The sequence below is a fragment of the Pempheris klunzingeri genome, chromosome 4 (genome assembly GCF_042242105.1).
Source record: "Pempheris klunzingeri isolate RE-2024b chromosome 4, fPemKlu1.hap1, whole genome shotgun sequence".
NCBI classification, from domain to species: Eukaryota; Metazoa; Chordata; class Actinopteri; order Acropomatiformes; family Pempheridae; genus Pempheris; species Pempheris klunzingeri.
The window spans coordinates 13,310,229-13,333,199 of NC_092015.1; the positions used below are offsets into that span (position 1 = coordinate 13,310,229).

General features: G+C 41.2%; 2 protein-coding genes across 4 annotated transcripts; both read left to right on the plus strand.

Moving 5' to 3' along the window:
• The first annotated feature begins 7,115 nt into the window (after positions 1-7,115).
• LOC139200542 (uncharacterized) lies at positions 7,116-9,696 on the plus strand. The gene is made up of 9 exons (XM_070829863.1): positions 7,116-7,193; positions 7,360-7,665; positions 7,800-7,853; positions 7,979-8,014; positions 8,164-8,280; positions 8,401-8,425; positions 8,540-8,595; positions 8,697-8,809; positions 9,456-9,696. Exons 1-9 carry the CDS (start codon positions 7,145-7,147, stop codon positions 9,585-9,587), a joined length of 888 nt encoding a protein of 295 aa, XP_070685964.1. The 5' UTR covers positions 7,116-7,144; the 3' UTR covers positions 9,588-9,696.
• A 6,726-nt stretch (positions 9,697-16,422) lies between these two features.
• Positions 16,423-20,484, plus strand: nrgnb (neurogranin (protein kinase C substrate, RC3) b). 3 transcript variants are annotated; one of them, XM_070829570.1, is made up of 4 exons: positions 16,423-16,559; positions 18,109-18,313; positions 19,892-19,990; positions 20,163-20,484. In XM_070829570.1, exons 1-3 carry the CDS (start codon positions 16,545-16,547, stop codon positions 19,945-19,947), a joined length of 276 nt encoding a protein of 91 aa, XP_070685671.1. In that variant the 5' UTR covers positions 16,423-16,544; the 3' UTR covers positions 19,948-19,990; positions 20,163-20,484. The 3 variants fall into 3 exon arrangements, with proteins under 3 accessions (XP_070685671.1, XP_070685670.1, XP_070685672.1); XM_070829569.1 differs by having other exon boundaries at positions 19,892-20,484; XM_070829571.1 differs by having other exon boundaries at positions 16,433-16,559; positions 18,112-18,313; positions 19,892-20,484.
• The last annotated feature ends 2,487 nt before the right edge of the window (positions 20,485-22,971 follow it).

The following is a 22,971-nucleotide window of genomic DNA, read 5'->3' on the forward strand; positions in this document are numbered from 1 at the left end:
TCCCACACCAGTGCAATACTGGCCTCCGCCACAAGGGGAGCACTCAGACCCATCACTGAGAGCTGAACGTGAACTGTAGGTTCCTTCAGGACATGGTTTGGGACTTGAACTTCCCTCTGGACAGTAAAAGCCCTATTAAGAGAGTCACACACAGAGAAAAAAATATTTCACACGTACAGTGGCATGCACAGGCAAGTTACACTGTCTCAAAATAAAATGATGAATATTCCTACCTGAGGGCACACTAAAGGCATATGACTTCCTGGGCTGTCGCAGTAATGTCTGGATGGACATAAAACACATGCCTCTCCACTGTGACCAAGGGTGTTGTTCCTATATTGGCCAGCCTGACAGGGGTAGGTGTAGGGGTAGCCGGTCCCTAAGGGGCAATAGTGCCCATGAGGACACACCCCTGTCTGAAATATTACAGCATACGCAATAATTGTGTCATTTATTTTGGAAATACAATCACCCCCTAAAATGAAAAATGACCATATGAACGTTTTTGTGCCTTAACTAATTATGTATGATGACTATGATCAAAATGGATTAGTTAGGAGAAATAGTATTGGTACTTTACTATATATATTCATCTTAAATACTGTATATCTTATTCATTTAGGATCTTACAGGCCCAGTAATAGGCTCCTCCTGGGGCTGCTGGGAGTAACAGTACTTCCCCACAGGACACTGGATACACTCGCTGGCGTCACGCAGACCAGGAAATTCACTGTAGGTACCGTTGGGGCAAGGAATGGGGTTGGGATCCTAAGAGAGAGAAATCACATTTGGAGGTGGTTTAATGGAAAAAAAGTGCTTCAGACATTTGAAAAGCAGACAATATTAATTGAAAACTGTTCAGACATTTGAAAAGCAGACCATATTAATTTAAAAAATCTCCCTGTGCTGTATGCATCGTTCTCTGACTCACAATGCCTCCTCCAGGGCAGTAGAAGCCTCGAGGACAGAGAGTGGCTGAGCGCTGGGGGTCTCTGGCTAAACCCTGAGAGCAGAGAAATCCTGGGGGGCACACCATGACGCTTAGCATGGCCTCCTCACTTGTGGTCTCATTACTGCAGTAGTGGCCCCGCAGGCATGGAGAACACTCCAAAGAGCCCTCGTCCTACACACAAGAGAACGTGAAGGAAGATCCAGGGAGTTGGAGTTAAAGATACCAACCAGTGTGGGGGAGGGACAGAGCAAAATACAGATTGAAAACTCAAGGGAGAGGAGGATCAAACTTTGAAGATGCTGGAATAACACTGATAGTGCTTCAATACTGAGAGCAAAAGAAGGACTGTGATAAAAATCAGATTTTAACTACTCATCTTGTTGACATTTGCAGATGCACATACATGATGAGCAATGCAAGACTGTGGGTGGAAAATGCAAATCTAAAAATAGGACAATCAGAATGGCTTATTGAAGGACGAGACTAATACGCCAGCTCCGCTTTCCACTGGCTCTGTCAGTTGACCAGTCACAGTGGACTGTGTTATAGATGGGGCCTTACAGAGTAGCTGCCAGCCCCACACACTCTGGGGTTGACAGTGGCTGAGTGGGGACAGAAATAGCCAGCAGGGCAGGCAGAGCAGTCCTCAAGCCTTCGACCTCCTTTCACACGGCGAAATGTTGCACTGGAGAAAGACAGGTCAGGGCCATATTATCTTCATCTTAATCATCTTTCTCACATCTTCCTACTTATATGCAACACACAATTACTGCTTACGGTGGACAGTGTGAAGGTTTGGAAGTGCCCTGTTGACAGAATGAGCCTTCAGGACAAATCAGGCAGTCCTCTCTGTGTCTGTTGCCCATTTGAATGCTGTAGGTGCCTGCAGGGCAAGGAAACTGGGTGCCATATGCAGTCCCTGGTGATACAACATCAAAATAGTTATATCCACATGAATGACTCATGATTACAGCTCAATCTTATTTCATGAGACCAATTTGATACAGAAAGCTGTGTCTAGTGTTTAACAGTTTGCAAAACAAAATATTTGATCACTTCAAAGATAACTGTGCTGATGTGTGCTTTTTAATTTAGGTTAGATACTACCTGTATTGCCATTTATGTCACACTCATGTGTACCTTCAGGACAGTAGTGTCCAGAGCTGCATCGACCTGACGGAGCTCCAGACCCAGCCAAACAGTACCAGCCCTGTGGGCACGGCCGGCACTCGCTTTCAGCCTCCAATCCACTCTGACCACTCCATGTCCCCACAGGACACTTGTACTGGGTGGGGAACATAGTTCCAGGAGGACAATAATGCCCTGCAAAGCAGGAGAGTGGTGGTCTCTGGATACCACCAGTTCCTGATAAAGCATAAATATCAAATGCATTAAGATGGGAAAACTATTGATTTTACTGATATAAAGTAGGTCAAAGTGACACTGATATAATCAAATATCACTATATCTTTAACCAAATACTTCACTGGTGATATAATTTGACAATATTTGGGGAGTTATTATCATAGCTTTTAGAACATGTTTATACACTAGAAAACTTTAAGGCAGTATGTGATTAATGATGCAGATATAGTGATCAAATTGGTAGAATAAATAGTATTTGTATGAAAGACAAATAGCACCTCGAAGGCAGGCATATCGTGCTGGGCACTGCTGACACTGTGAGCGGTCAGTGAGGTCAGTGCGATTGCTCAGTGTCCCTGGTGGACAGGCATTGCTCAGCGCATTAGGTTTAGAGGAACCAGGGGGGCAGACAAACCTATCAAGAAAACAATCAGATTACAGGCAGCATTAGATTACAGGATTACAAAATACAAAAGCATGAAGAGGATCTGAACAGGGTACTCACCCTTGCATGCAGTCCACATCTGGAGCTCTCAGAGCTACCTGTGTGCAGGCCTTCCCTGCATAGCACTCCCTGCAATCAGCCAACTCATCCTGACCCTCTAAGGGGTTAAAGGAGCCTGGTGGACAGGGCACAGGGTCACTTGTCCCCTCAGGACAGTAAAAACCAGCTGGGCATTTGAGACAGTCCTTCACACCTGAGGGGAATATCATATGAAAACATGTTGTTGGCAGGCTAAAATGAATGTAGGTTCAGAATATGCTGTAGGCCTACTTTGATGTCTGTTAGATTCATTTAGAGGGATCAATTAGAACTTTATAGTCTCTGCTCATGTAGCACATAGTTAAGTTTCCCTTCATAGTCATCCATCATTTTATTCTGTACTGGACTCACAGTTTCAGTGTGCCATCGTTTTTTGTGGGGGTTTTGTGCTGAATTAGATACATTCTCGTTTTGCCTTCTTGGCATTCATCTATTACAATTTCCTATTCATATATTCTAGTTCATCATTAGAACTAAGTAACACATATATCTTTCTAATCACTGAGTTTTGCTTGATAGACTGCTATACCAACATATAAGTTTTAGCTAAGTGGCAGAGGGACTACGGGGCTGCTCCCAAATAGCATAAACGGCAAGCTGGACCCTTATACCTAGTATGCAGGAAAAAAATCAGTGATTGTGAATATAGAATATTACTTCATAAGTAGTGAGTAAAAAACAGTAATAATATCGCACATAAACTCACTTATTGCTCCTTGATGAGGGGTGAAGGTGCCTCGAGGGCATATCACTTCATTCAAGCTGCCAGCAGGACAGTATCTCCCCCGAGCACAGGGCAAGCCAGGCCCTGATGAGCCTGTCACATGCACATGCACACACACACACACACACACACACATACACATAAGACATACACACACAAAACACACAAAATGGAACAGTGGTCCCAGTAAGATTTTGACTCTGAGATCAATCTGCACTTCATGTTCTTACTGTGACACATTTTTCTTAGTATTTCAGTATTTGTTGCTCTACTGAAGTGTATTAGTGCTAAGACTTACCTGCAGGACAGAAGCGTCCTTCCCTACATCTCTTACAGGCTGCCCTACTTGTGTGACCCAGTTGTTCCCCCGCTGTACCAGCAGGGCAAGGTGACCCATGAGGGGTGGCAGTGCCCTCTTCACAGTAATAGCCCTGTGGGCACAGGAACTGGGAGTTGGGTCTCCGTGTGCTGCCTTCCAGACAGTAAAACCCTAAAGAAAAGTATTTATAGTTAAGTTCATGAGACTGTTTTTTGTTTGTTTGGGTTTTTTTTTCTAAAGGGTATCATATATGGTAAAGACTTTCAAACAAGTAAAGTAAGTAAAATTGGCCTTGTAGGCTTGAGAAACTGTGATTCAAATTTGTGGGTACATACTGATATGGTTGCACATATTATAGTCTTTGGATGGGGTACCATGAGCATGGTATTACATAGGGTTTGCCACTACTCTACCTGCAGGGCAGATTGTGCAGTCTCTCAGCCTCTGCAGACCTTCTTTAGAACCATAAGTCCCTGCAGGACAGGGCACAGCTACACCTCCCACACAGTAATGGCCTGGGGAAAAGAAAAACATGCTGGAATACATATTGGGCTTCTTCCAAGAGGAAAGGAAGCTGCAATATGAACAACATGCAGTGATAAACACTAACCTACTGGGCAGACCACACATGCCAACTCTTCCCTTGTGTCTTTGTATGTTCCTGGCCGACAGGTGATGGTCTGACTGGACCTGTGGACTGACTGGCTCCACCGGGATGCCACAACTCCCCCACACAGCAAAGTTGTGTCATTACAGCTACGGCAGTGAGTCTGTCCAGGTGTGGAAGACCAACCGGGAGGACAGGGGAGCGGCTGTGACATTCCACTATCTGGACAGTAACTTCCTGTGGCAGGCAATGGACACATTTTGGTGTGGGGGCTTTTTAATGCACAAATTAACAGATTTATTTCAAATATACTTATATATCAAACACAGTACGGAGAGCAGATTATATTATATATTACATCAATGGTCTCTTGTTAGTTAACTACCTGCTGGGCACTGCAGACACTGGATAGTACACACAGTGGAATAGAGGCCTGGGGAACAGTCATTACACACAGTGTGATCTACGTTGGGCTCTTTGCCAGGCCCACACTATAAGATATAAATAAAAGAGCAAGGAGAAAATTAATTCAAATGTTTATGCAGACTTTTACCAACCATTTATGATTTCAATCCAGGTGTTTTCTCTCTCAAGGTACAACAATTTTTGGGCGGAAGGATTTTGTAGTTAATCTGCTGTAATAGTTACTTTCATGGGAAATCCAGAGGTGCAGACAGAATCTACAGGGCAGGGCAGACATTGTAGGACCCCCTCAGGAGAATGTTGTCCTGGGGGGCATAAAGAAAGGGTCCCATTGGCTGAATCACACGAGAAACCTGCAGGACACAGCCTACAGTCCGCTCTGTCGTCTGTACTAATGAGACCTGGAAAACAAGGCTGCAACATACAAAAAAGACAACTGAATGACAACGATCATCCAACACTGAGCTCAGTAACTGAGGTATTTCAGGTAAAGATGCACACAAGGAAGGGAAAATGTGTCAAGTGTAGCTAAAGTTGAATACACCTTTTTCACAGAGGACATTTTGACTTGTCAAGCAGGTGAAACTAATCACAAATGTGTTGTATGCTGATGAGTTTTTACCCACAGATGTCTCTTACTTTGCAGTCTCTGATACTGCTTTTCCCAGTGTAGAGGTTGAATGTTCCTTCTGGACATCTATGAGGTGCAGATACATTGCCTGGACAACTACATCACAGAAATATATTAATTTATCAGATATATTATTGTTTAGTGTCATACTAATGGGGGTTAAACACATTTCATTTTTGAAATCTTATTACAAAGTCTTACATGCAAGTCCAAATATTAATGTCACTTTTTACATTTATATTTTTCTCCATTGCATTGTGCATTGTGCATAGAAAAAGCATACAGGTCAGTAATTTCAAAGATGGTGATGATGACTTACAAATGACCGGAGGGACACTCTAAACAAAGTTGATGGGAGATGAATTTTCCTTCTGGACACTGATCAATGTCTGTCTCCTCGCCTAGAGTCAGGTCTGCACTCCCTTCAGATGATTCTTACAAACATTAATGTCAGGAGGTCCGTCATTAGTTAAGGTGTACTTTATTCTTCTTAAATTAGATTAATTTGTTAAGTGCAATGTGTAAATAATATACGTTTTACCAGTCATTACTCTTACCTGAGGCGAGTCCAGACTGTGGCAGGAGCAGAAAAATCCACAAAGCTGGAAAACAGGAAAGGTGCATTAATTTCCACGAGCACATTATCACTGAAACTCTAATTAAGTCCAAACTATTTCTTTTTTTCTGCATTTGCATTCTGTTTGGTCTGAGCCTACATGACTGATTGTTTAAAGGCCTGAAAGTGAGAGGCCCTTAGTCACTGAAAGTGAAACAAGAGCAAGAAATGTGATTCCCATGTGATTGCTTTAGCTGATAATGGTGTGCAATGATGTTCTGTAACTGTACCTTCCACTTTCATAATGCATGAGTGCTAAGGCTAACCTAGATACTGTCTCTGTTAGTGGATCGCTTCAATTATTTATGTTACCAGTGTAATTAATTTAGGGGTTATAACGGGAACAAAATATTGGAAGCATATGAAAAATCAGATGAACTTCTGGAATCAGACAAATTAATCCAGAGACTACCGTTGAATGATTTGTCACAAGAGATCCATTTCTTCCTCACAGAGTGAAGATACAAAAATAAATCATTTAATTCTAGTGAGAAAAGAATGTCAGACGCATCTTTTGTTCATGCAGAGAGTGAGCTGCTCTGGTGCATCTGCAGGGTGTGCAAACCACATTACCCTGTTTGTTTTTTTTCCAAGCTAGGTGCAAAATGCATGCTTTGCATTATCAGTGCATAGGTAACATTTTTAAAGCATGATGATGCGCTATTTGCGCATCATCATGCTTGTGTGATACGCATGTGTGATAATATGCTTTTGCTCTTTACATTTTAAACAAAACTTTACTTTGCAGGAAGTCAGGTGCAATAAATGGAAAGTTCTGAATTATTTTTACACTCCTCTGAATCCTGCCGTATGCCACTTCCTGTACCCTTACCCAAGGGTTGGGGGAAATGTGTGGGTATTTCAGCATTTTTCTGCAGGTGCAGGCATCACTAGAGTACGAGGGCACAACGTCTTAGATTGCATGGTTTAAGGCAGCAAGAATAAGAAAAACAGGGCACAACAATGATGATCAAAGTCCACTTCTCTTTGCTCTTTTTTTGGGTGTCACAAGGTAAAGTACACGTTTTCTTTGTGTGATTGAACTCGTCTTCAGCAATTAAGGATGTTAAATCTATGTGCATTTATTCAATGTGCTCACATATAAAAACCATGCTTGGTGCTTGATGTAATATAATGTTTTTTTTCTGTAAAGTAGATGCAATTTCCTCTCCTTACAGATTTTGTGAGCTGTGTTAATATGAAGATACCCACCGATTTCTTGACTGTAGCGTTAGGAGATTCTCTTACATTAAACTGCACCTTCAATTGCTCCACTGGATTCGTCCGTGGCTGTTGGAGTAAAGCATCTGACCACTCTGGCTGTCACGGGACTTTCAGCAAAGGCAGCTTTTGCACAATCTCTCTTCATCTTTCAAATGTCTCCACTGAAGATCTTAAGAAAACCTACACTTGCTATACACAAAATGTAGATGACACTCAACTCCCACAAAAAACAGAGCGTACTGTTTTACTGCAACTTCAAGGTAGATAAACATTAAACATTACATATGAGAATAAATACAAAATAATTTTGTCTTTGGCTATTCATAGGGTAAACATATGTTGCAAAGCCAGAAGTTGATTTAATGTCAATGTTTGTTTTTGGGGGGCATTTCAGCACAGGCAAGTCACCCAAACTGGACAGTTACCCCAAACACTGAAACTAAAAATGGTGAGGACCTGTATGTTCAAACAATGTAGGATATAATGTAGGATATAAGATATTCCACAATTTTAACTATACGCTAATTGTATACATTATTTCTATTTATAAATCCTATGTTCTACATTTCTCAGAGTCTCTTCCTGATAAGCCAAAAGATTCAAGTGGAGGTGAGACGGTACTTTGAAGAAGAACATATAATTATACATGTATTGTATATTACAATTATAATTATAATTATAATTATGTACATCTATGCTTGGAACTGGAAAAGTAAAAGTCATGTGTACAATATAAGTTAATGCTATTGTTTTAACAGGAGAATTTGATGGAATTAAGGTTTTAGCATCAGTTACCGTTGCAGTGGCCATGGTGCTTGCTGCACTGGCCATTTACTTGTGCCTTAACAGGAGCAGACAGAGCTGGAATTGTAAAGGTGACTATAAAATATTACACTACGAACGTGCACTATCTGTAAAAAGTAATCATTTTTGAATAAGAAAATACACACAATTGAATTTCTACATCATTGTGTTAATCATATCCCTCATTCCAGGGGAGCTTGTTGTGTCCAGGTCAGGGTGAGTACAATTTAAGAATGACTATTTGGGTAAATCTGTGTTTAATTACCTTTAAAAGTAGATAATTTTGCAAGATTCTTTATGAGCTGATTTCTTTATCCATTACTGTCTCAGCTCACCACCACTGTCAACACAAAGTGAAAGAGTGACTTTAAGGATTCCCACACCAGGTAAGTGCCACCACACTTGTTTTTCTGAGTAACACACACTGCCTACAATACAAAGACTGACAATTCCTGATATATTCGATCATTTCTTCACCCCCCCCCAGATAATGAGAGTGACACAGAGGTTCCGTATGCTGACATAATGATCACTGTCAGAGGCGTCAGTACACCAGAGCTCACTCAGGTCGGCTACCTGGCTCCTGGAGACCAAAAAGAGGTGAGGGATGAGACTTAAGTGTCAACTTCTTTGTCACTTTTATCTCACTAAATCCCAAATATAGGACAGGACAGTTTAATCTTCTCTGTTCTATTAGCAGCTCTTTTCAAATGCAGACACCTACATGAATTTAAAGTTGCTAAATGCCTCTGTTATGGAGATCACTTATTAGATGCTGTTGGTGTACAAGGAGGCAAAGTGAATACTCAGAATATGTCGGCTTAAATTAATGAGCAGTAAATTGGCTGTGCTGTGTAGACAGCTTAAGGCTTACATGAAGTAAGGAGCAGCCGTGAATAGTGAGCATCAGTCCCCAAAAAACTTCCTTATATAGTTTTTATGCATTCCATAAAATAGGAATTGTATTAATAAGCACACAGTCAGTTCCCAGTTTACTAGATATTTTTGTAAAGTAGCATAGGCTTAGTATTAGAAACATCTGTGTGACGCAATACAATTCAACAGTTTAACAAACCTGATTATAACCCTCATGAAGGTGGGACTTATTGCATAGGTGTTGAGTTAGACTGCATTAGTTTAGCAGAGCTAGGTGTGCCTAACAAACTGGTAACTTTGAGTAGCCACTATGTTTTGCTGTCTCGCCATTCCCAGCATGCTACATGTGTTTTCCCTGCTTCTCCTCCAGTGGTGGGGAGATGAAACAAGATTTCACCTGCAGGCCTCACGTTCAGCTGACAGACTGCACGTCCCCCAGCCCAGAGAGGTCAGCCGCAAGATGAGCACCAACTCAGAGTATGCAGTCATCACATATGCCTGACTGAGGAAGAAGATAAACACACATCATTTTTGGACACATCTCTCTATTTTTAAGTAATGCCATTTTATATGGAGGCTCCTTCGTCTACTATTTTACTCCGTGCTTTATGCTTGTAACGAATTAATTCCAATAAAGCCTTTCTTTCTTCTTGTGAGTTTTATTATGTTTGAGCCTTGTCTGTGTCCGTAGTTAGAGCCGTTGCCTAGAAACAGTTCTCAACAACCGCAGTGGCTAGCTAAAACTGTTGCTGCTGTTAGCTGTAACATTCAAAAGTAAAGTGAATACGATTTACAAGTACTTTCAGGTAATGGATGTAGCTGGTAACGTAACGCTGCGTTTTGACATTTTCTAAATCTTGTTGAATATAGCATTTTTAAGCAATTTAAATGTGTGACGACTAGCTAGCTACTAACTATATATATATAAGCACAGACGTTAGGTTAACGTTAGCTTGAGCTATATTCTGTAGGAAGTTCCCAGTTTGGGCTAGCGTCTCTCCCCTTTTACTTCAACTTTTCCTGGTCAGTTATCCCTAGCTTTCACAGAAGTTACAGCCCCAGTGTATCCCAAACAAAAATGTCCATGCCTTACTCCAACACTCACCTGCGGGTCCCGCGAGGATTTGGTGCCATCTTGGAGGGACTGGCCAGAGAGGTCCTGCGAGACCAGCCTGAAGACATCCCTAAATATGCTGCACAGTACTTCGATGCTCTTCTCAAACAAAGAGAAGGTAACAGCAACTTTATATGTGGTTTAATTAGGCAATTAACTGTCGTCAGATAATTGATTGTGTTCTTTCTTGTTTTGCTTGTAGATAGTGGCATGGACCCTGCTGAGTGGGCTGCTAAACTGGAGGATAGATTCTACTACAACAGTGCTGTCAAGGCGGCTGGGATACTGAATCAACCTACAGTATATCAGCCACCACTCTCACAATACCAGCAAATCTTTCCTCTGTTTATCACCGTGTCCCTGTTTGTTCACCATTACATTTTTCTTGTTTGTTTTTCTGTAACAGGCTAGTCCTGAGAAAGAGCCTGCAACAGAGGTGGCCATTTCTAAGTGAGTCTAAACTTAGCAACAGCCAGGAAAGGGAGAGGATGGACACGAGGGAAAGAATGCCAACAAGTGATGAGCAAAGGAGAGATGAGAATAAAATATTATATTTTTCATGTTTATTACTTAAATGTTTAAATCTGAAGTCATTGTGTAAGGGATTCAGTTGTTGTTTTTTGTCCTGTTTAGGAAAATATGGAAATAGAATGAGGAAAAAAAACACCTGCAACGAGATTTAAATATACATGCATTCACCTCACAGTCACTGATGGTGTCATTTTGAAAATAATCATCAATGTTTTGTTAAAATAAAGCACAGTAGCTTATAGTTATTACAATATAAATAGAATAGTCTAAAGATACACTTCAACTATTCTGATAGGTTAATGTAGGAAACTCTAAAGCAAAAATAAATTGTGAAATAGAGACGTGGAACAGGCAGAGCATCATCTCAGTGTTGAAAGCGATTTCAGGTTTGCAGTGTCATGGGTGCGAAGAAAGGACAGGACTGAAAGAGCTGCAGGAAGACAGTAACAGGTTCCAGAGGCAATAACATTGTTTTGAAGAAGTATCACTTGGATTTATTCCCTGTCATATTGAACATTTCACAGTATTTAATTTTTATCTATTTCTTTTTAGAGAAAAATCATATGAATCCCAAACTGAAGATGAATCCAGTCATTCAGCCGAAGGTTCAAATCTTTCCACCATACAATCTAATGTCTCTGATGAGGTTGATTCACCTGAAAAAACAGAGGAAGAAGAAGAAAAAGAAGAAGGAAAACATGATGTTGCAGAGAAATTCATTACTTCAACAGAAAAGGGACTTTCAGAAGAGGAATCGGTCAACAGGCTCCCAGCTACAGATTTACTGCCAGATGAACTGAGTGGAACTGAGGAGGAGGAAGACCCAACAATAACTACCTTTGATAAAGTTGACACGGGAGCTAATGAAAAAGATAGCAGCTCTGTTCCAGACCAAGATATAACCCGGTCTGAGGCTGAGTTACAGCCCACTGACTTGTTATCATTCAGAGGGATTTCACATGTAGATGTGTGTGCTCAGGAGTTAGAAACGGATGAGGGAGGTGATAAACAAGAGACTGCAGTTGTAGATGAGAAGACTGTAGACTCAGAAGATGAGGAAAAAACTGAAGCTGAAGAACCAGTGGAGGTTTTTCCATATTCCGGGTTAAGTAATGTGGATGTGTGTGCCTCAGAGCTTGGAGGAGCAGAGGTAACAACGAAAGAAGCCATTGCTGAAGATGATACACATGTAGTTGAAGAGGAAAGCTCAAATCCCCAACCTGAGGAAACTGTGGTACAATCATCATTGTCTCAATCTGAAGCCCCTGAGGGCAATGACCAAGAGGCTGAAGATGAGGCAGAAAAAACAAAGGATGAGGAAAGATCAGAGACCGGGGCTTCTTCTGGGGAAATACATGAAAGTTTAGCTCATATAGAGGGTGAGTTAGACAGTAATACTATTCCAAAGGAGGATGACTTGGTTGAGATTAGCTTTGAAGATGTTCCAGAGGCTCAGCAGATTAACAAGGCTGGGGAGAAACAGCCAGAGGAAGAGGTTTCAGTAGGGGTCTTACAGACTAAGATGCTAGAAATGCAAGAGGAGGAAGAATCCAAGGAGGTCACTGTAGCGGCAACAAACGATGAACCTGAAATGATGGGAGCAGAAAAGGAAGTTAACTCTGAAGGGGAGGAGATGGAAAGTCAGCATGAGGCATATGATATAACGAAGGAGAAGGTGGACACAAATTACTCTAATGTAAGTGATAGTGATGATGATGATGAGAAGGGAAAAGGTGTTAAAAACATCAGCTCATCAAATCAGCCCACCACCGAGGCAGACGAAGAGAACCCAGACGATGAAACCGATCATAAAAATGAAGACGACGAGAAGATTAGTGAAGGCGAATTTCACCAGAATGAGGGTTCTGAAAAAGAGACAAAACCAAACAACCCTGACTTTAAAGAAGATGAGACAACAGACTCGGATGGAGGAGACCAAGAGGACAAACATAAAGAGCGTTATAGTGAGGTGGAGGATCAAGAAATGAATGATGGTGGTGCAGAAAATCAGCCATCACTTGTAACCCAGTCAAATATACCAACTGCTGCAATGGAGACAGAAAGTGAAACTTTAGTGACAAGCGCAGATCTGCCAGAGGAGAATGAGGAGAGTCGGGGAACTCTTGTACAGCCAGAGGATACAGAGGCAGAAAAAGAGGTCATATCAAAGGAGGGAGCATCAGAAGCAGAGGAACTTGTGGAAGAGGGAACAATTGACTCTGAAATTCAAGAGAAGAGTGATGCCATGTGTGAAGAGGGCAGCACCATTCAAAGTGCAGACTGTCTGGCTGCTGACCACCAAGGAGAGGAAAAGGACGCCACACAGCCGGAAGGCAACAGTGTTGACAAGGTAAAGTTTGATGTTTCTTCTTGATACAGAATGCACATACTTAATGAGTTTGTTTTTATTTCTGTGCCACATCTGTCCCGTCTCACTTTGGATTACAAGACACCTTAACTTTACAAAGCATGCATCTCCCAATAACACATTTACACAGTAGAAAAAAATGACCACATTTTAAAGTATGCCTATACCCTTTCAAATGACATTTGAAGTGACACGTTTCAAATAAATTGTTCACTCAAAAGAACAACTACAGTTTATCCTGATATTTATCTTTCTCTTCTCCCAGAGTTTCTGAAAGCAACCAGCAACTTATTATATTTATACATACACATGACCCACCATATTTCACATATCTTTATATATGTCTTAAAGGTGCAATGTGAATGATTTTGCCACCCACTCAAAATAGATAGGGGGCAGCATTTAACCTCCTTCTCCCACCTCCGTCCTCCCCTATAAGGCAGTTTTTGAATTTCCGCCTGAATGAACATAAAAATGCCAACTGATAGTGATGATAATGTAGTTTTCATGTTCACATTAAAATTCCGACATTTGCGTGTGTGCACCAAGCATCATGATGTAAACACAGAATTCGCCTCCACTCATCTTTACTGGAATCCGCGATCTGTCTGCTCAGAGCACAGCCCACTCGTCAAGAGCAGTAACTTGATCAGAGGCGCTGAAACAGAGCCAAGTCTCTGGAAAGATGTGGGCACAAACAGTCTGTGATTTCCTGTTACTCGTCCAGCCTGAGTCCCATTTCATCCACTCCACCTTTGCTGAACAACCATCCAGATCCAAGCTGGGTTAACTTAGCTCTTATCCCGGTTCTCTTCCCTTTCCTCTGGGGCGGTTGAACCACTAATGCATTTTGTCCATGGGCAGCTGTTTTTTATCCAAAAAAACTAAAACTAAAAAATGAACAGCTTGAAACTAAAATGTGGCCAAGTTTGAATGAGCTACACCTGCTACATTTGGAATGTTTTTCAGTGCAGTTAGTGTTGTCGTCAGTCGTTCTAAAGATATGAAATAAAATGTTTGCAGAGGAAGCAATTCTTCTTCTTCTTCCTCTCATGTCAGGCTGAGGGCAGACTGAATGATACAGTGATTCACGATCAACCCTGATGTACAAAGTGGTATTCTGAGACAGTATAAGCCGAGGCTAGCAGGTTAGCATGTTAGCAACTTTTGTAGATATCTCCACACCACAGTACATTTTGAATGTGTTAAACTGTAATTCTGCCTAGCTCTTACACATTGTACCTTTTTAATAGATGAATATTTTTACATTAGAGAATATGAGAAAATAACCCCGATAGTTTGCCCTTCTTGGCCATAACTTGTATGCTTTGAATATAACACAGACTGTTGTCTGTTGTCACCACATCTCCACTTTTATCAGCAGGCTGAGGATAAATGTTTGGACAGAGGTGTCTTTAGCTAGGCTACAGTCTGCTCTGCTCCCATTTCTGTCTCAGGTAGCTTATATAAATAAACCCTTCAAGGACATGTCTAACCAACAGTGGCCCTCAATTTTTCCCCCTGGACTCTCTAGGGGTATGTGATTGAAAATATCTCCAAAATAGTTCATTTTCTGGATGACGTATGGCTGTCGCTCTGATAAACTTTGAATGTCACGGAGAGGGTCATAATCAAAAACCTTCTTAACCGTGGTTGTGCTTCAAAATTGTAGTTTCCGTCTCAACGTTCACAATAATCTGCGTCTTTGTTCGTGTACTGGCGTGTTCAAGATGCTGTTTGAGGACTTCGCTCTGCTGCATGCTCATAAAACTGTAATCTGGCTGTGTTAGTGCCAGATCCACTCTCCTCTTGGGAGCCACCACAGCCTTTACAGATTGAAACTTGATTCAGTGATCTATCATCATAAAAGACAGACTGAACAATTTGTCTTGTGAATTAGGCCTTTAACATTTTTACTGCTGTCACAGTTAGCCCTGTCTGATTTGTCTGGACCAACAGGGCTCCGAAACACACAGGGAGGGAGTGTAGGAACGGGTACTAAGAATGTTACCATGGTAACCTCTCACCATCCTGCTCTCTCTTAGTGTCGTCATGGAATTAATAGGAGATGGTGATGCTGATAGTTGCTATGCACCATCTGTATCAGTAATCTATCTTTAATAGCTGTTTCCAACTGACTGATTAAATGAGTGCTTTCTGTATTTTTACATACAGCGCTATTTTGTATTCTCTTGCTTAGTGGCAGAATTTATTTCGGCTGGAACAAAGCTGCCACAAAACTGTACAATATATAGGCCATCTATTCTAACAGTGACCTAGCTGCAGTCTCAGATGCCTTTTCTTTTTATTTCATTTTTCTGCCTTTAAGCGCTGTTTATAATGATGTTCCTATACTTATCTCGGGAGAATAAATACTGTGTTAGGTACACCAACAATCAGGCTAATATGAGCAGTCTAAAATGACTGATTACGGTAAATTTGATTACAGTCTTTATGAAATTAACAAAGTGAACTGATCGATAAAGCAAGTCAAGATAGTGAGATTAGGCATGAGGCTAACTTAACATATTGTTTGAGCGGTTAGTAAACCAGCAAGAGAGCGTTAATGTCAGAGATATAACTCAGATAAATGGACGTTTTCTGTTTCTCTCCCTCTCCGTCTTGTCTCTGAGGCTGGCAGAGGAGTGTGGGCGGCTATACCAGCTGGGATCAGAGGGATGGAGAGGGCTGTTAGCTGTTAGAGGCAGAGTCTCTAATAAATTTATAACACCTCCTAGTGCAAAACAGTCCAAGATGCTTGCACTGTTTTGTTGTCACGCTATTAGTAGAAATCTGAAAGTCAGCAATTATTGTTTTGTGACCATCTGGCTTTTGTATAGTATTTCTATGTTGGTCATCTGTTATTCATGGAGTTTATTATTTATGTTTTTTAGTAACACTGCAACTTGTGGATTTTTTTGATGCATGTGGGAGTCACTTTGGGTTTTTCTAATTTATATCCAGACTGTATTGCTCATCATTTTCACTTGTGTTGAAACTGTCAAACTTTAACTCACTGAAAGCACTTCATATTCAACCTATTTCATTTGATTTTCTTAAGTCTTAAAGTTGTGCTCGGTGGATGTTAAAGGTCTGTAACAGTAAAGTGAACACAGTAGGTCAGGAACCTTAATGAGACTGAAAAGATGGAACACATGCTGTCATGTTTGTAGGAGGTCTCTCTTTCCCTCCCTCCCTCCCTCCCTCCTCTCTTCCTCTCTCTCTGACTGTATGTCTCTCTCTCTCTCTCTCTCTCTCTCTCTCTCACTCTATGCGTGAGCGGGTGTTACTGAACATACAGTGATTGTTAGTAAGAGCCAGTGAGGCATCTGTATTATACCGGAGACTCATTTAAAGAGAGCCTTGCTTGATCCACATAAAAATCGAGGCATACAAGTCACACTAGCTCAACTCACCTGAAGACTGAAGTCATCTCTGAGTAAGACATGGACTGTCACAATGTAAGTAGAAGCTTCAGGTTAACTTTTTTTAATTGATTCATTTTTTCATTTTCAACCAATTTGGTAGGTGGATGCACATACAGTTCACTGTGTAATAGAGTTTGATAGTTAGTTGGTATTTACTAGTTTTGTTTCTCCCTCAAACTGGATACTGCCATGTGTGTGTTATTTTTGTCCTTTCACCGGAGTAAAATCTATTATGTTAACCACTTGAATGATTATGACTCACAAATGGTACAAATTTCACAGGAAATTGACCCCATAATGTCAGATAGCCCCAAGGTTTACATAACTTAGCTAATTTATACAGCTATGAAGCTATTTTCATCATAAGTGGATTACATGAGATTTGCATCAGAATATTTCAAATCAATTTGTGTCTAAAACCCCTGAGGCGATAAAAAACAATAAGACCTTGCAGAAGGTGTGTAGCCAGCTAAATCCAATGCACCAGGCAGGCATCACTGCCACTGCAAAAGAGCTGGATTTTGGCTGCTTAGTGAGCAGTCAGACAGAGAGGCTAATGAATGCTGGCTGAACAGGTGGGTGGTCACACTCCTACACTGGAGGGGTTTCACTGGAGACATGATGCACTGCTTCACCAAGGTAGTGGGATGACAGTGGGCTCATTCTGTGGGCTGCCTTTGTGTGAAATGTCAATCTGTTTCCATAAGCAAAGCATGGGGTGTAGCCGATATGTGTTTCACCACAGAATTTGAACTGGTGTTTACATAACTCGTCGACAGCCTTGGCGCTATTCCACTGACACTTTTCTGACAAGCCAGAAATTTCTCTTCCGCCCACCTCAGGTTTCCTTTGGGACAATGGATGCTGTACTTTCAGTCACTGAATGAGCTGCTGGTGTTGACTACAGCAGCATTTTCGCTGGGTCATCCTTTTTGGCCCAGGCTGCAGACCAAGAAGTTGTTTTGTTCTTGAGAGAGATGTAAAATCTAGCACTTAACCATATCTCCATTATTTGAAATAAGAATTAGTTATAAATATATTACCACACGTGAAGCAGTCTTTTTACATGAACCTTGTTTCTTATCATAAGAAGCAGAGTGTTTTGTTTTATGTTATAAACATTGAAACAATGAAAAAATAATGAACATTTTTATAATGATTGCCTCAACCCAACTCAACTTGAGAATCTATGTCTCTTAAATGTGCAGTTTTATGGCTTTTTAAAAACATTTTCTATGATAAAAAAAAAAACCCAGCAGACTGGTAATTCATTACAAAATAGGTTGACTCAGATGTGTTTTTGCCAGCAGTGTATTATATGGTATATAAGAGGAGAAGTGAAAAAAATGTGGGTTATTGACCTTCTGAGAGCCCCATTGAAGTCATGTAATAAGAGTGAGCCACTCAGCCACAAGCACACATCCGTCTCTGTCTAAAAGATAGTGCTGGAGCATACACAGTTGACAAGAAAAGGCTGTTGCAATTTATTGAGGGCTAGATTCTCCCACCAATGTCACAGGAAAAACAGATCTCGTAATATGCTCCCCTTCTGTGACAGACTGCTAGTTTTTGCTCCTCTCAGCAGGAGGAGTGCAGCCGGCCCCAGGAGGAGGAGGACATCATGGACATCCCCCTGGATGACCCAGAGGCCAACAGGGCTGCCGCCAAGATCCAGGCTGGCTTCCGTGGCCACATGACCCGTAAGAAGATGAAGCCGGAGGACAAAGCAGAAGGGGAGGAGGTGAGCAGCACTGGGGATGTGCTCAACGGCAGCCAGGGGGACACAGGTCAGTGGTGTAGAACCATGGGCTAAGACTAGGCCTCATAATGCCGTTAAAGAGGGCATTATGGCTAGTGACTGTAAGGATGCTAACAGAGGCTCCCATCAGGAGCTGTAGCTACAGGAGGTGATGAAAGGTAAGTGATGCGGAGCAGAAGTTTAGCTTGTGAGACTTATAGCAATTCAAGGTTCTACATACTATGAGCAAGGAAATGTTAGGCATAGCGCTTTTAGATAAGTAAGTATAACGGGATGTGCTGCATGCTGTTGGTTGAGGTGTCCCATTTTAAGATGTTAGTGGTGACTATAACCTTTTCTCAGAGCCAAAGTCTTGAGCGTAATGCAGGAGCACAAACTGATTTACCATTTTACACACATGGAAACAGAAACCCTTTAAAAGCTATACATAATTAAATACACCTATTAGAGCCCCTTATGGGTTATTCCAAGTGTTATTAATGCAATGCATAACTGAGTGACTCATTTAATTACCCCACAGGGTATGCAGCAACAGATGATTGAATCTTTCAATTAATTCTTTTGTTAAAGGGGTTATGAATGAATCAGCCTGTAGATGTGCTGTTAAATCGCTAGAAGAGAATAGATGTTTGTCAGAGTTCAGGTTACCCAGAAAATGTCAAATTACATTCTCACAATGGCAAACATGTTGTCCTATTTTTATTTTGTGCAACTATTGACAGGGAAGTGGTTTCAGAATTCAGTTAACAGCGCGAAAATGTCTCGCTGTTTTCTCCTGAGGGCGTCCACTGTTTCCACTGTAGACTGTGTCGTTTCAATACAGGCAAAGGCTGCATTTAAGACTTGATTTTTATGCTTCTAAAAAAACAAAATCAAACCTCCGTCAAAAGGCCAAACAAAGTCGTCATAGTATAAAATCGTATAAAAATGACCTCACAAATTTACATCAGATTTCCAGTTAAGTCAGATTTTTTCCTGAAACACAGTAACTAGGTTCTTTTGATATGTAAGACTAGACTTTAGATTCTCAGCCCTCAAAATTTCACCTTTTCCAGTAAGACAAAGCAGCACTTTCTTTGGGGATGCAGCTGGCACAAGGGATCCTCGTCAATGATTCTCCCTAACCCACTTGCTGGCTGCGTTGCATCCTTATGTAGGAGATGTATTTATAGCTCCAGGTGCATTAGGCACAGTATATGCTTCGGAGGGCCTAGCAGAATTAATGGACCTGTCGGACTGGAACAGAGCATTACGAGTACCTCCCATTGGGGGAGACCCCTTTTCACAGCAGAATTGGGTTTTTGAGCTCATCGGTTTATGTCGTTTCTCAGCATTGCAAAGTACTTTCAAACTTTGAAAGTAAATTCTGCTAAACAGATATTTGCATAATGGAAAGTTCCACTTCCTATTAAATTAAATTCTAAGTAGCAACTCAATATCAAGTTTTCTTCAAGAGTGTGTTTTTATAAGAGATCCACCCACATGTAACCTTACAGTTTTTGGCTGCGCATTGGAGCCTTTAACCTTGACGACTATAGTGTATACAGAAAGTGTTCTTTCCAGGCTCTGCGGTGCTTAACTACGCCTTGCCTATTTCTGTTTTTAGAGACAGGAGGATCGGGGGCAGTAGAGAGAGACGACACATCTGTGCCAGAGCAGTGACGCCCCTGTCCTGACCTGGATGAAGAAAAAGAGGGGAAGCAAGGTAGCGAGAGATGGCTAGCATAAGCTGGCTGGGCTGGCTTTCAGGCACACCTTTTTACCCCAGGAGTCATTTTCTTTTTCAACACAAATTAGCAGTAGAAAATGAACCGACAGTTTTGAGGGTGTGTTATGTGATTTTTGTGAACTTTAACACTCCTTCTCTGCTTCTCCAGCAGTGTCATCAGTACGGATGTCTTTGACCCAGAATTTGCAACTCACTGCATGTACTTGTGAAACTTCTGGTAGTGTGCTAGTTTTTAGATGATGGTCTGTGAATGTGAAAATGAATGTCCTCTAAATTCTAAACAGGGTTTATTTTGGATGGATCAGTTCATGCCGTCTGTGTATAAACCTTGTATGCATCTGCACTAGACTTTGCGTAGGTAGTGGCTTCAGTTATTTGTTATTTTGCATTGTTTTCTGATGTGCTTGTATCTTGATTATTATTTATCTATTTGACTTGCTTATGAAAATGATTAAAACATCAAAAGAGAAGTAGCTATGTATGTTCGATTTATTATTTATTAAGTTATTTTATTCAGATTTCAACTGCCTTGATTATCTTTTTGATCACAGGATCTTTTCACCGTTACAAGCATTTTCTATAAATCTGATCTTCCAGAACAGTAGGCATGCAGTAATTACACTTTTTCTTTCCCAGATGCATTTGGTGCAGCTTTACCTTATGAGACATTGGTTCAATATGCTCTGTTGTTGTGTTGGTGGGTTTGACTTGTTAAATCAGATGTGTGAAATTCCATTGTCAGAGTTTGCAGATCCGTCATGCTTCAGAACTAATTGAATAGTACATTGCTGAACTTTGCTGTAGAGTCATGGCATTACAATAATAAATCCACCTAAAATATATGTTGAAATGTCTGTTTTAAACTTTATTAATTCAAATTAAGTATCTCTTTGGTTCAAACGGTTCCTCTGATGTCGTCTCTCACCTACGTATCTATTCTTCAATTGAGATTTTTATACATTACAACAGACAAAGCTGCTATTTCTTCTTTTTGTCACTGCAACATGAGCAGGGCTGCTAATTGGAGAGAGCGGCTTCCGTGAGGCGGAAACAATGTTTTGTGTCCCGTGTGCCTCTCTTGCACGTGGAATCTTAAATAATCTATCACGCAAAACTGCAATTGTCACACTAACCAACTTAATTGAGTTTTTACTAATAATGATAGCTATTAAATGGGGCCATTTAATTGGTAATTACATTACGCACAGTTGCAGAGCTTGGATGCAATAAGCCATAAAATGTTTCCACCTTATTAACGGCTGCATTGTTATAAACACCTACACTGCTGAATGATGTGTGAACTTGTCGGATGTTTTGCAATACGTAGCCCACTTTTATTGCAATAAGGCTATTTAAATCTCAAAAGAATAACAAATGTTTCGCTTCATTTGCCTAGGCAGTCTTGTTCACTTTATGAGAAACAGGCTAGAGCATCTTCAGTCTCCCAGTGCTCCCACTCAGCCCACCTACACACATCTGAGGTACACACCACTCTGCACAAACTCAAACTGCACATGCTTTCTCACACAGGAAACACAAGCCATACTTTAGTATGCAGATCCCACTCGAGTTCACTGTCATGAACACATGCACAAACACACACTGTCGGCTGTGTCACCAGCTGTAGAGACAGGACACCCAACATGAGTCTTGCTCTCTGTGGTTTTGCAAAGCCAGAGTGCAAAGCAGTTCCTGCTCAGGCTGATGTTCCTCCTCCGCCACGCTCTCATAAATATCCTCTATGGGTTTTATATGGACCTATTCTATCATTTCTCCTACTCAGTCCCAGTGGTGCCATGGCCACGTTCTGCTGTCTCTTTAATGACTGTGGGTGAACAATCAATATTCTGCACACCTCCAAACATAGCACAACACCCACTTGGTGCTGTAGATTGAAATGTGAGAGTGAAGGAAAAGACAAGTTTTCCTAAAAAAAAACAAAAAACATCATGTCAGTTAAGGTTGCAATAAAAAGCGCCTGGTAGTCTTAAACTATGGTGAAGCAGCAAATAATAGTCCTGATGCTCCCTTTTACAACTTATTTAGCTGAATGTGGACTATTTTAGCGGTAGATCATATGAAAGAGCTGCTTGGTTGGTTTGTTCTCTTTCTCAGACAGCTTGTCAGTGAGAAAAAAATCTATGTGGTCTCCTGGGTGATAATTAAAGATGAAAAAGCCAGGATAAACAGCAGGGGGCGCAATTATCTGCTTTCCAGTGGTTATGCCAGTGGATGGCCTCGCCATCTTAGGAGATACAGTAGCTGCTATACTAAGTATGTTGCACAATTCAGTTGTGTGACATTTAATCCACTAAATATATAAATAGATATAAATCAGTGAAATTTATCGCCACAGCTGCCTAAACATCACCTGATGGATCAACATCAGTTACGCTGTAAAACAATGGAGTCGCAGCCCAAAAGATTTGCTTTTAAATATACATTTTGTCACATCTGTGTGTCTGAGTCACACAGGACGACATCTTGTTGTGGACTAAACGTGACGATGGTTTCTGTCACTACACGTGCACCCAAACAGACGTAGACACACAGACCCCGTCTGCGCTCGCTCTCTATGCCTCTATTGAGTGGAGAGAGTCCCCCTTGATTTAGAGTGTGTTAGAAGATGAGAGGAAGAGGGAGGTGCTGCTTTTACCAAGGGCAAAGGTGGAGGGGAGAGGTTCGGCTTTGATGGGCCACTACACAGGAGTCGCAGCCCCGGGAGAGTGATTGAGAATAGCAGCTGTTCCCACATTCCTGGAGCTTTCTATCAACCATGCTTCCTCCTCTGCATAAAACCTCCCTTTGTTGTCAAACAAGATGCTCTAAAAAGCTCTAAACAAAAGACTGCTGTCCCAAAGTGGGAGAGATGACTTATAATACAATTTACCCATCAATGCATACAAGCTAACGTCTTAATCTTCATCAATATTCTAAAATAATCTATTAAATAAAAA

Excerpts from the sequence above, each read along its gene's own strand:
- LOC139200542 (XM_070829863.1), top strand. The coding sequence starts at position 7,145 with ATGATGATCAAAGTCCACTTCTCTTTGCTCTTTTTTTGGGTGTCACAA. Across the intron at positions 7,666-7,799 it reads TGTTTTACTGCAACTTCAAG|CACAGGCAAGTCACCCAAAC; the intron begins GTAGATAAACAT and ends GGGGCATTTCAG. Across the intron at positions 8,426-8,539 it reads CTTGTTGTGTCCAGGTCAGG|CTCACCACCACTGTCAACAC; the intron begins GTGAGTACAATT and ends TTACTGTCTCAG.
- nrgnb (XM_070829569.1), top strand. Across the intron at positions 18,314-19,891 it reads CGGCAGCCAGGGGGACACAG|AGACAGGAGGATCGGGGGCA; the intron begins GTCAGTGGTGTA and ends TTCTGTTTTTAG.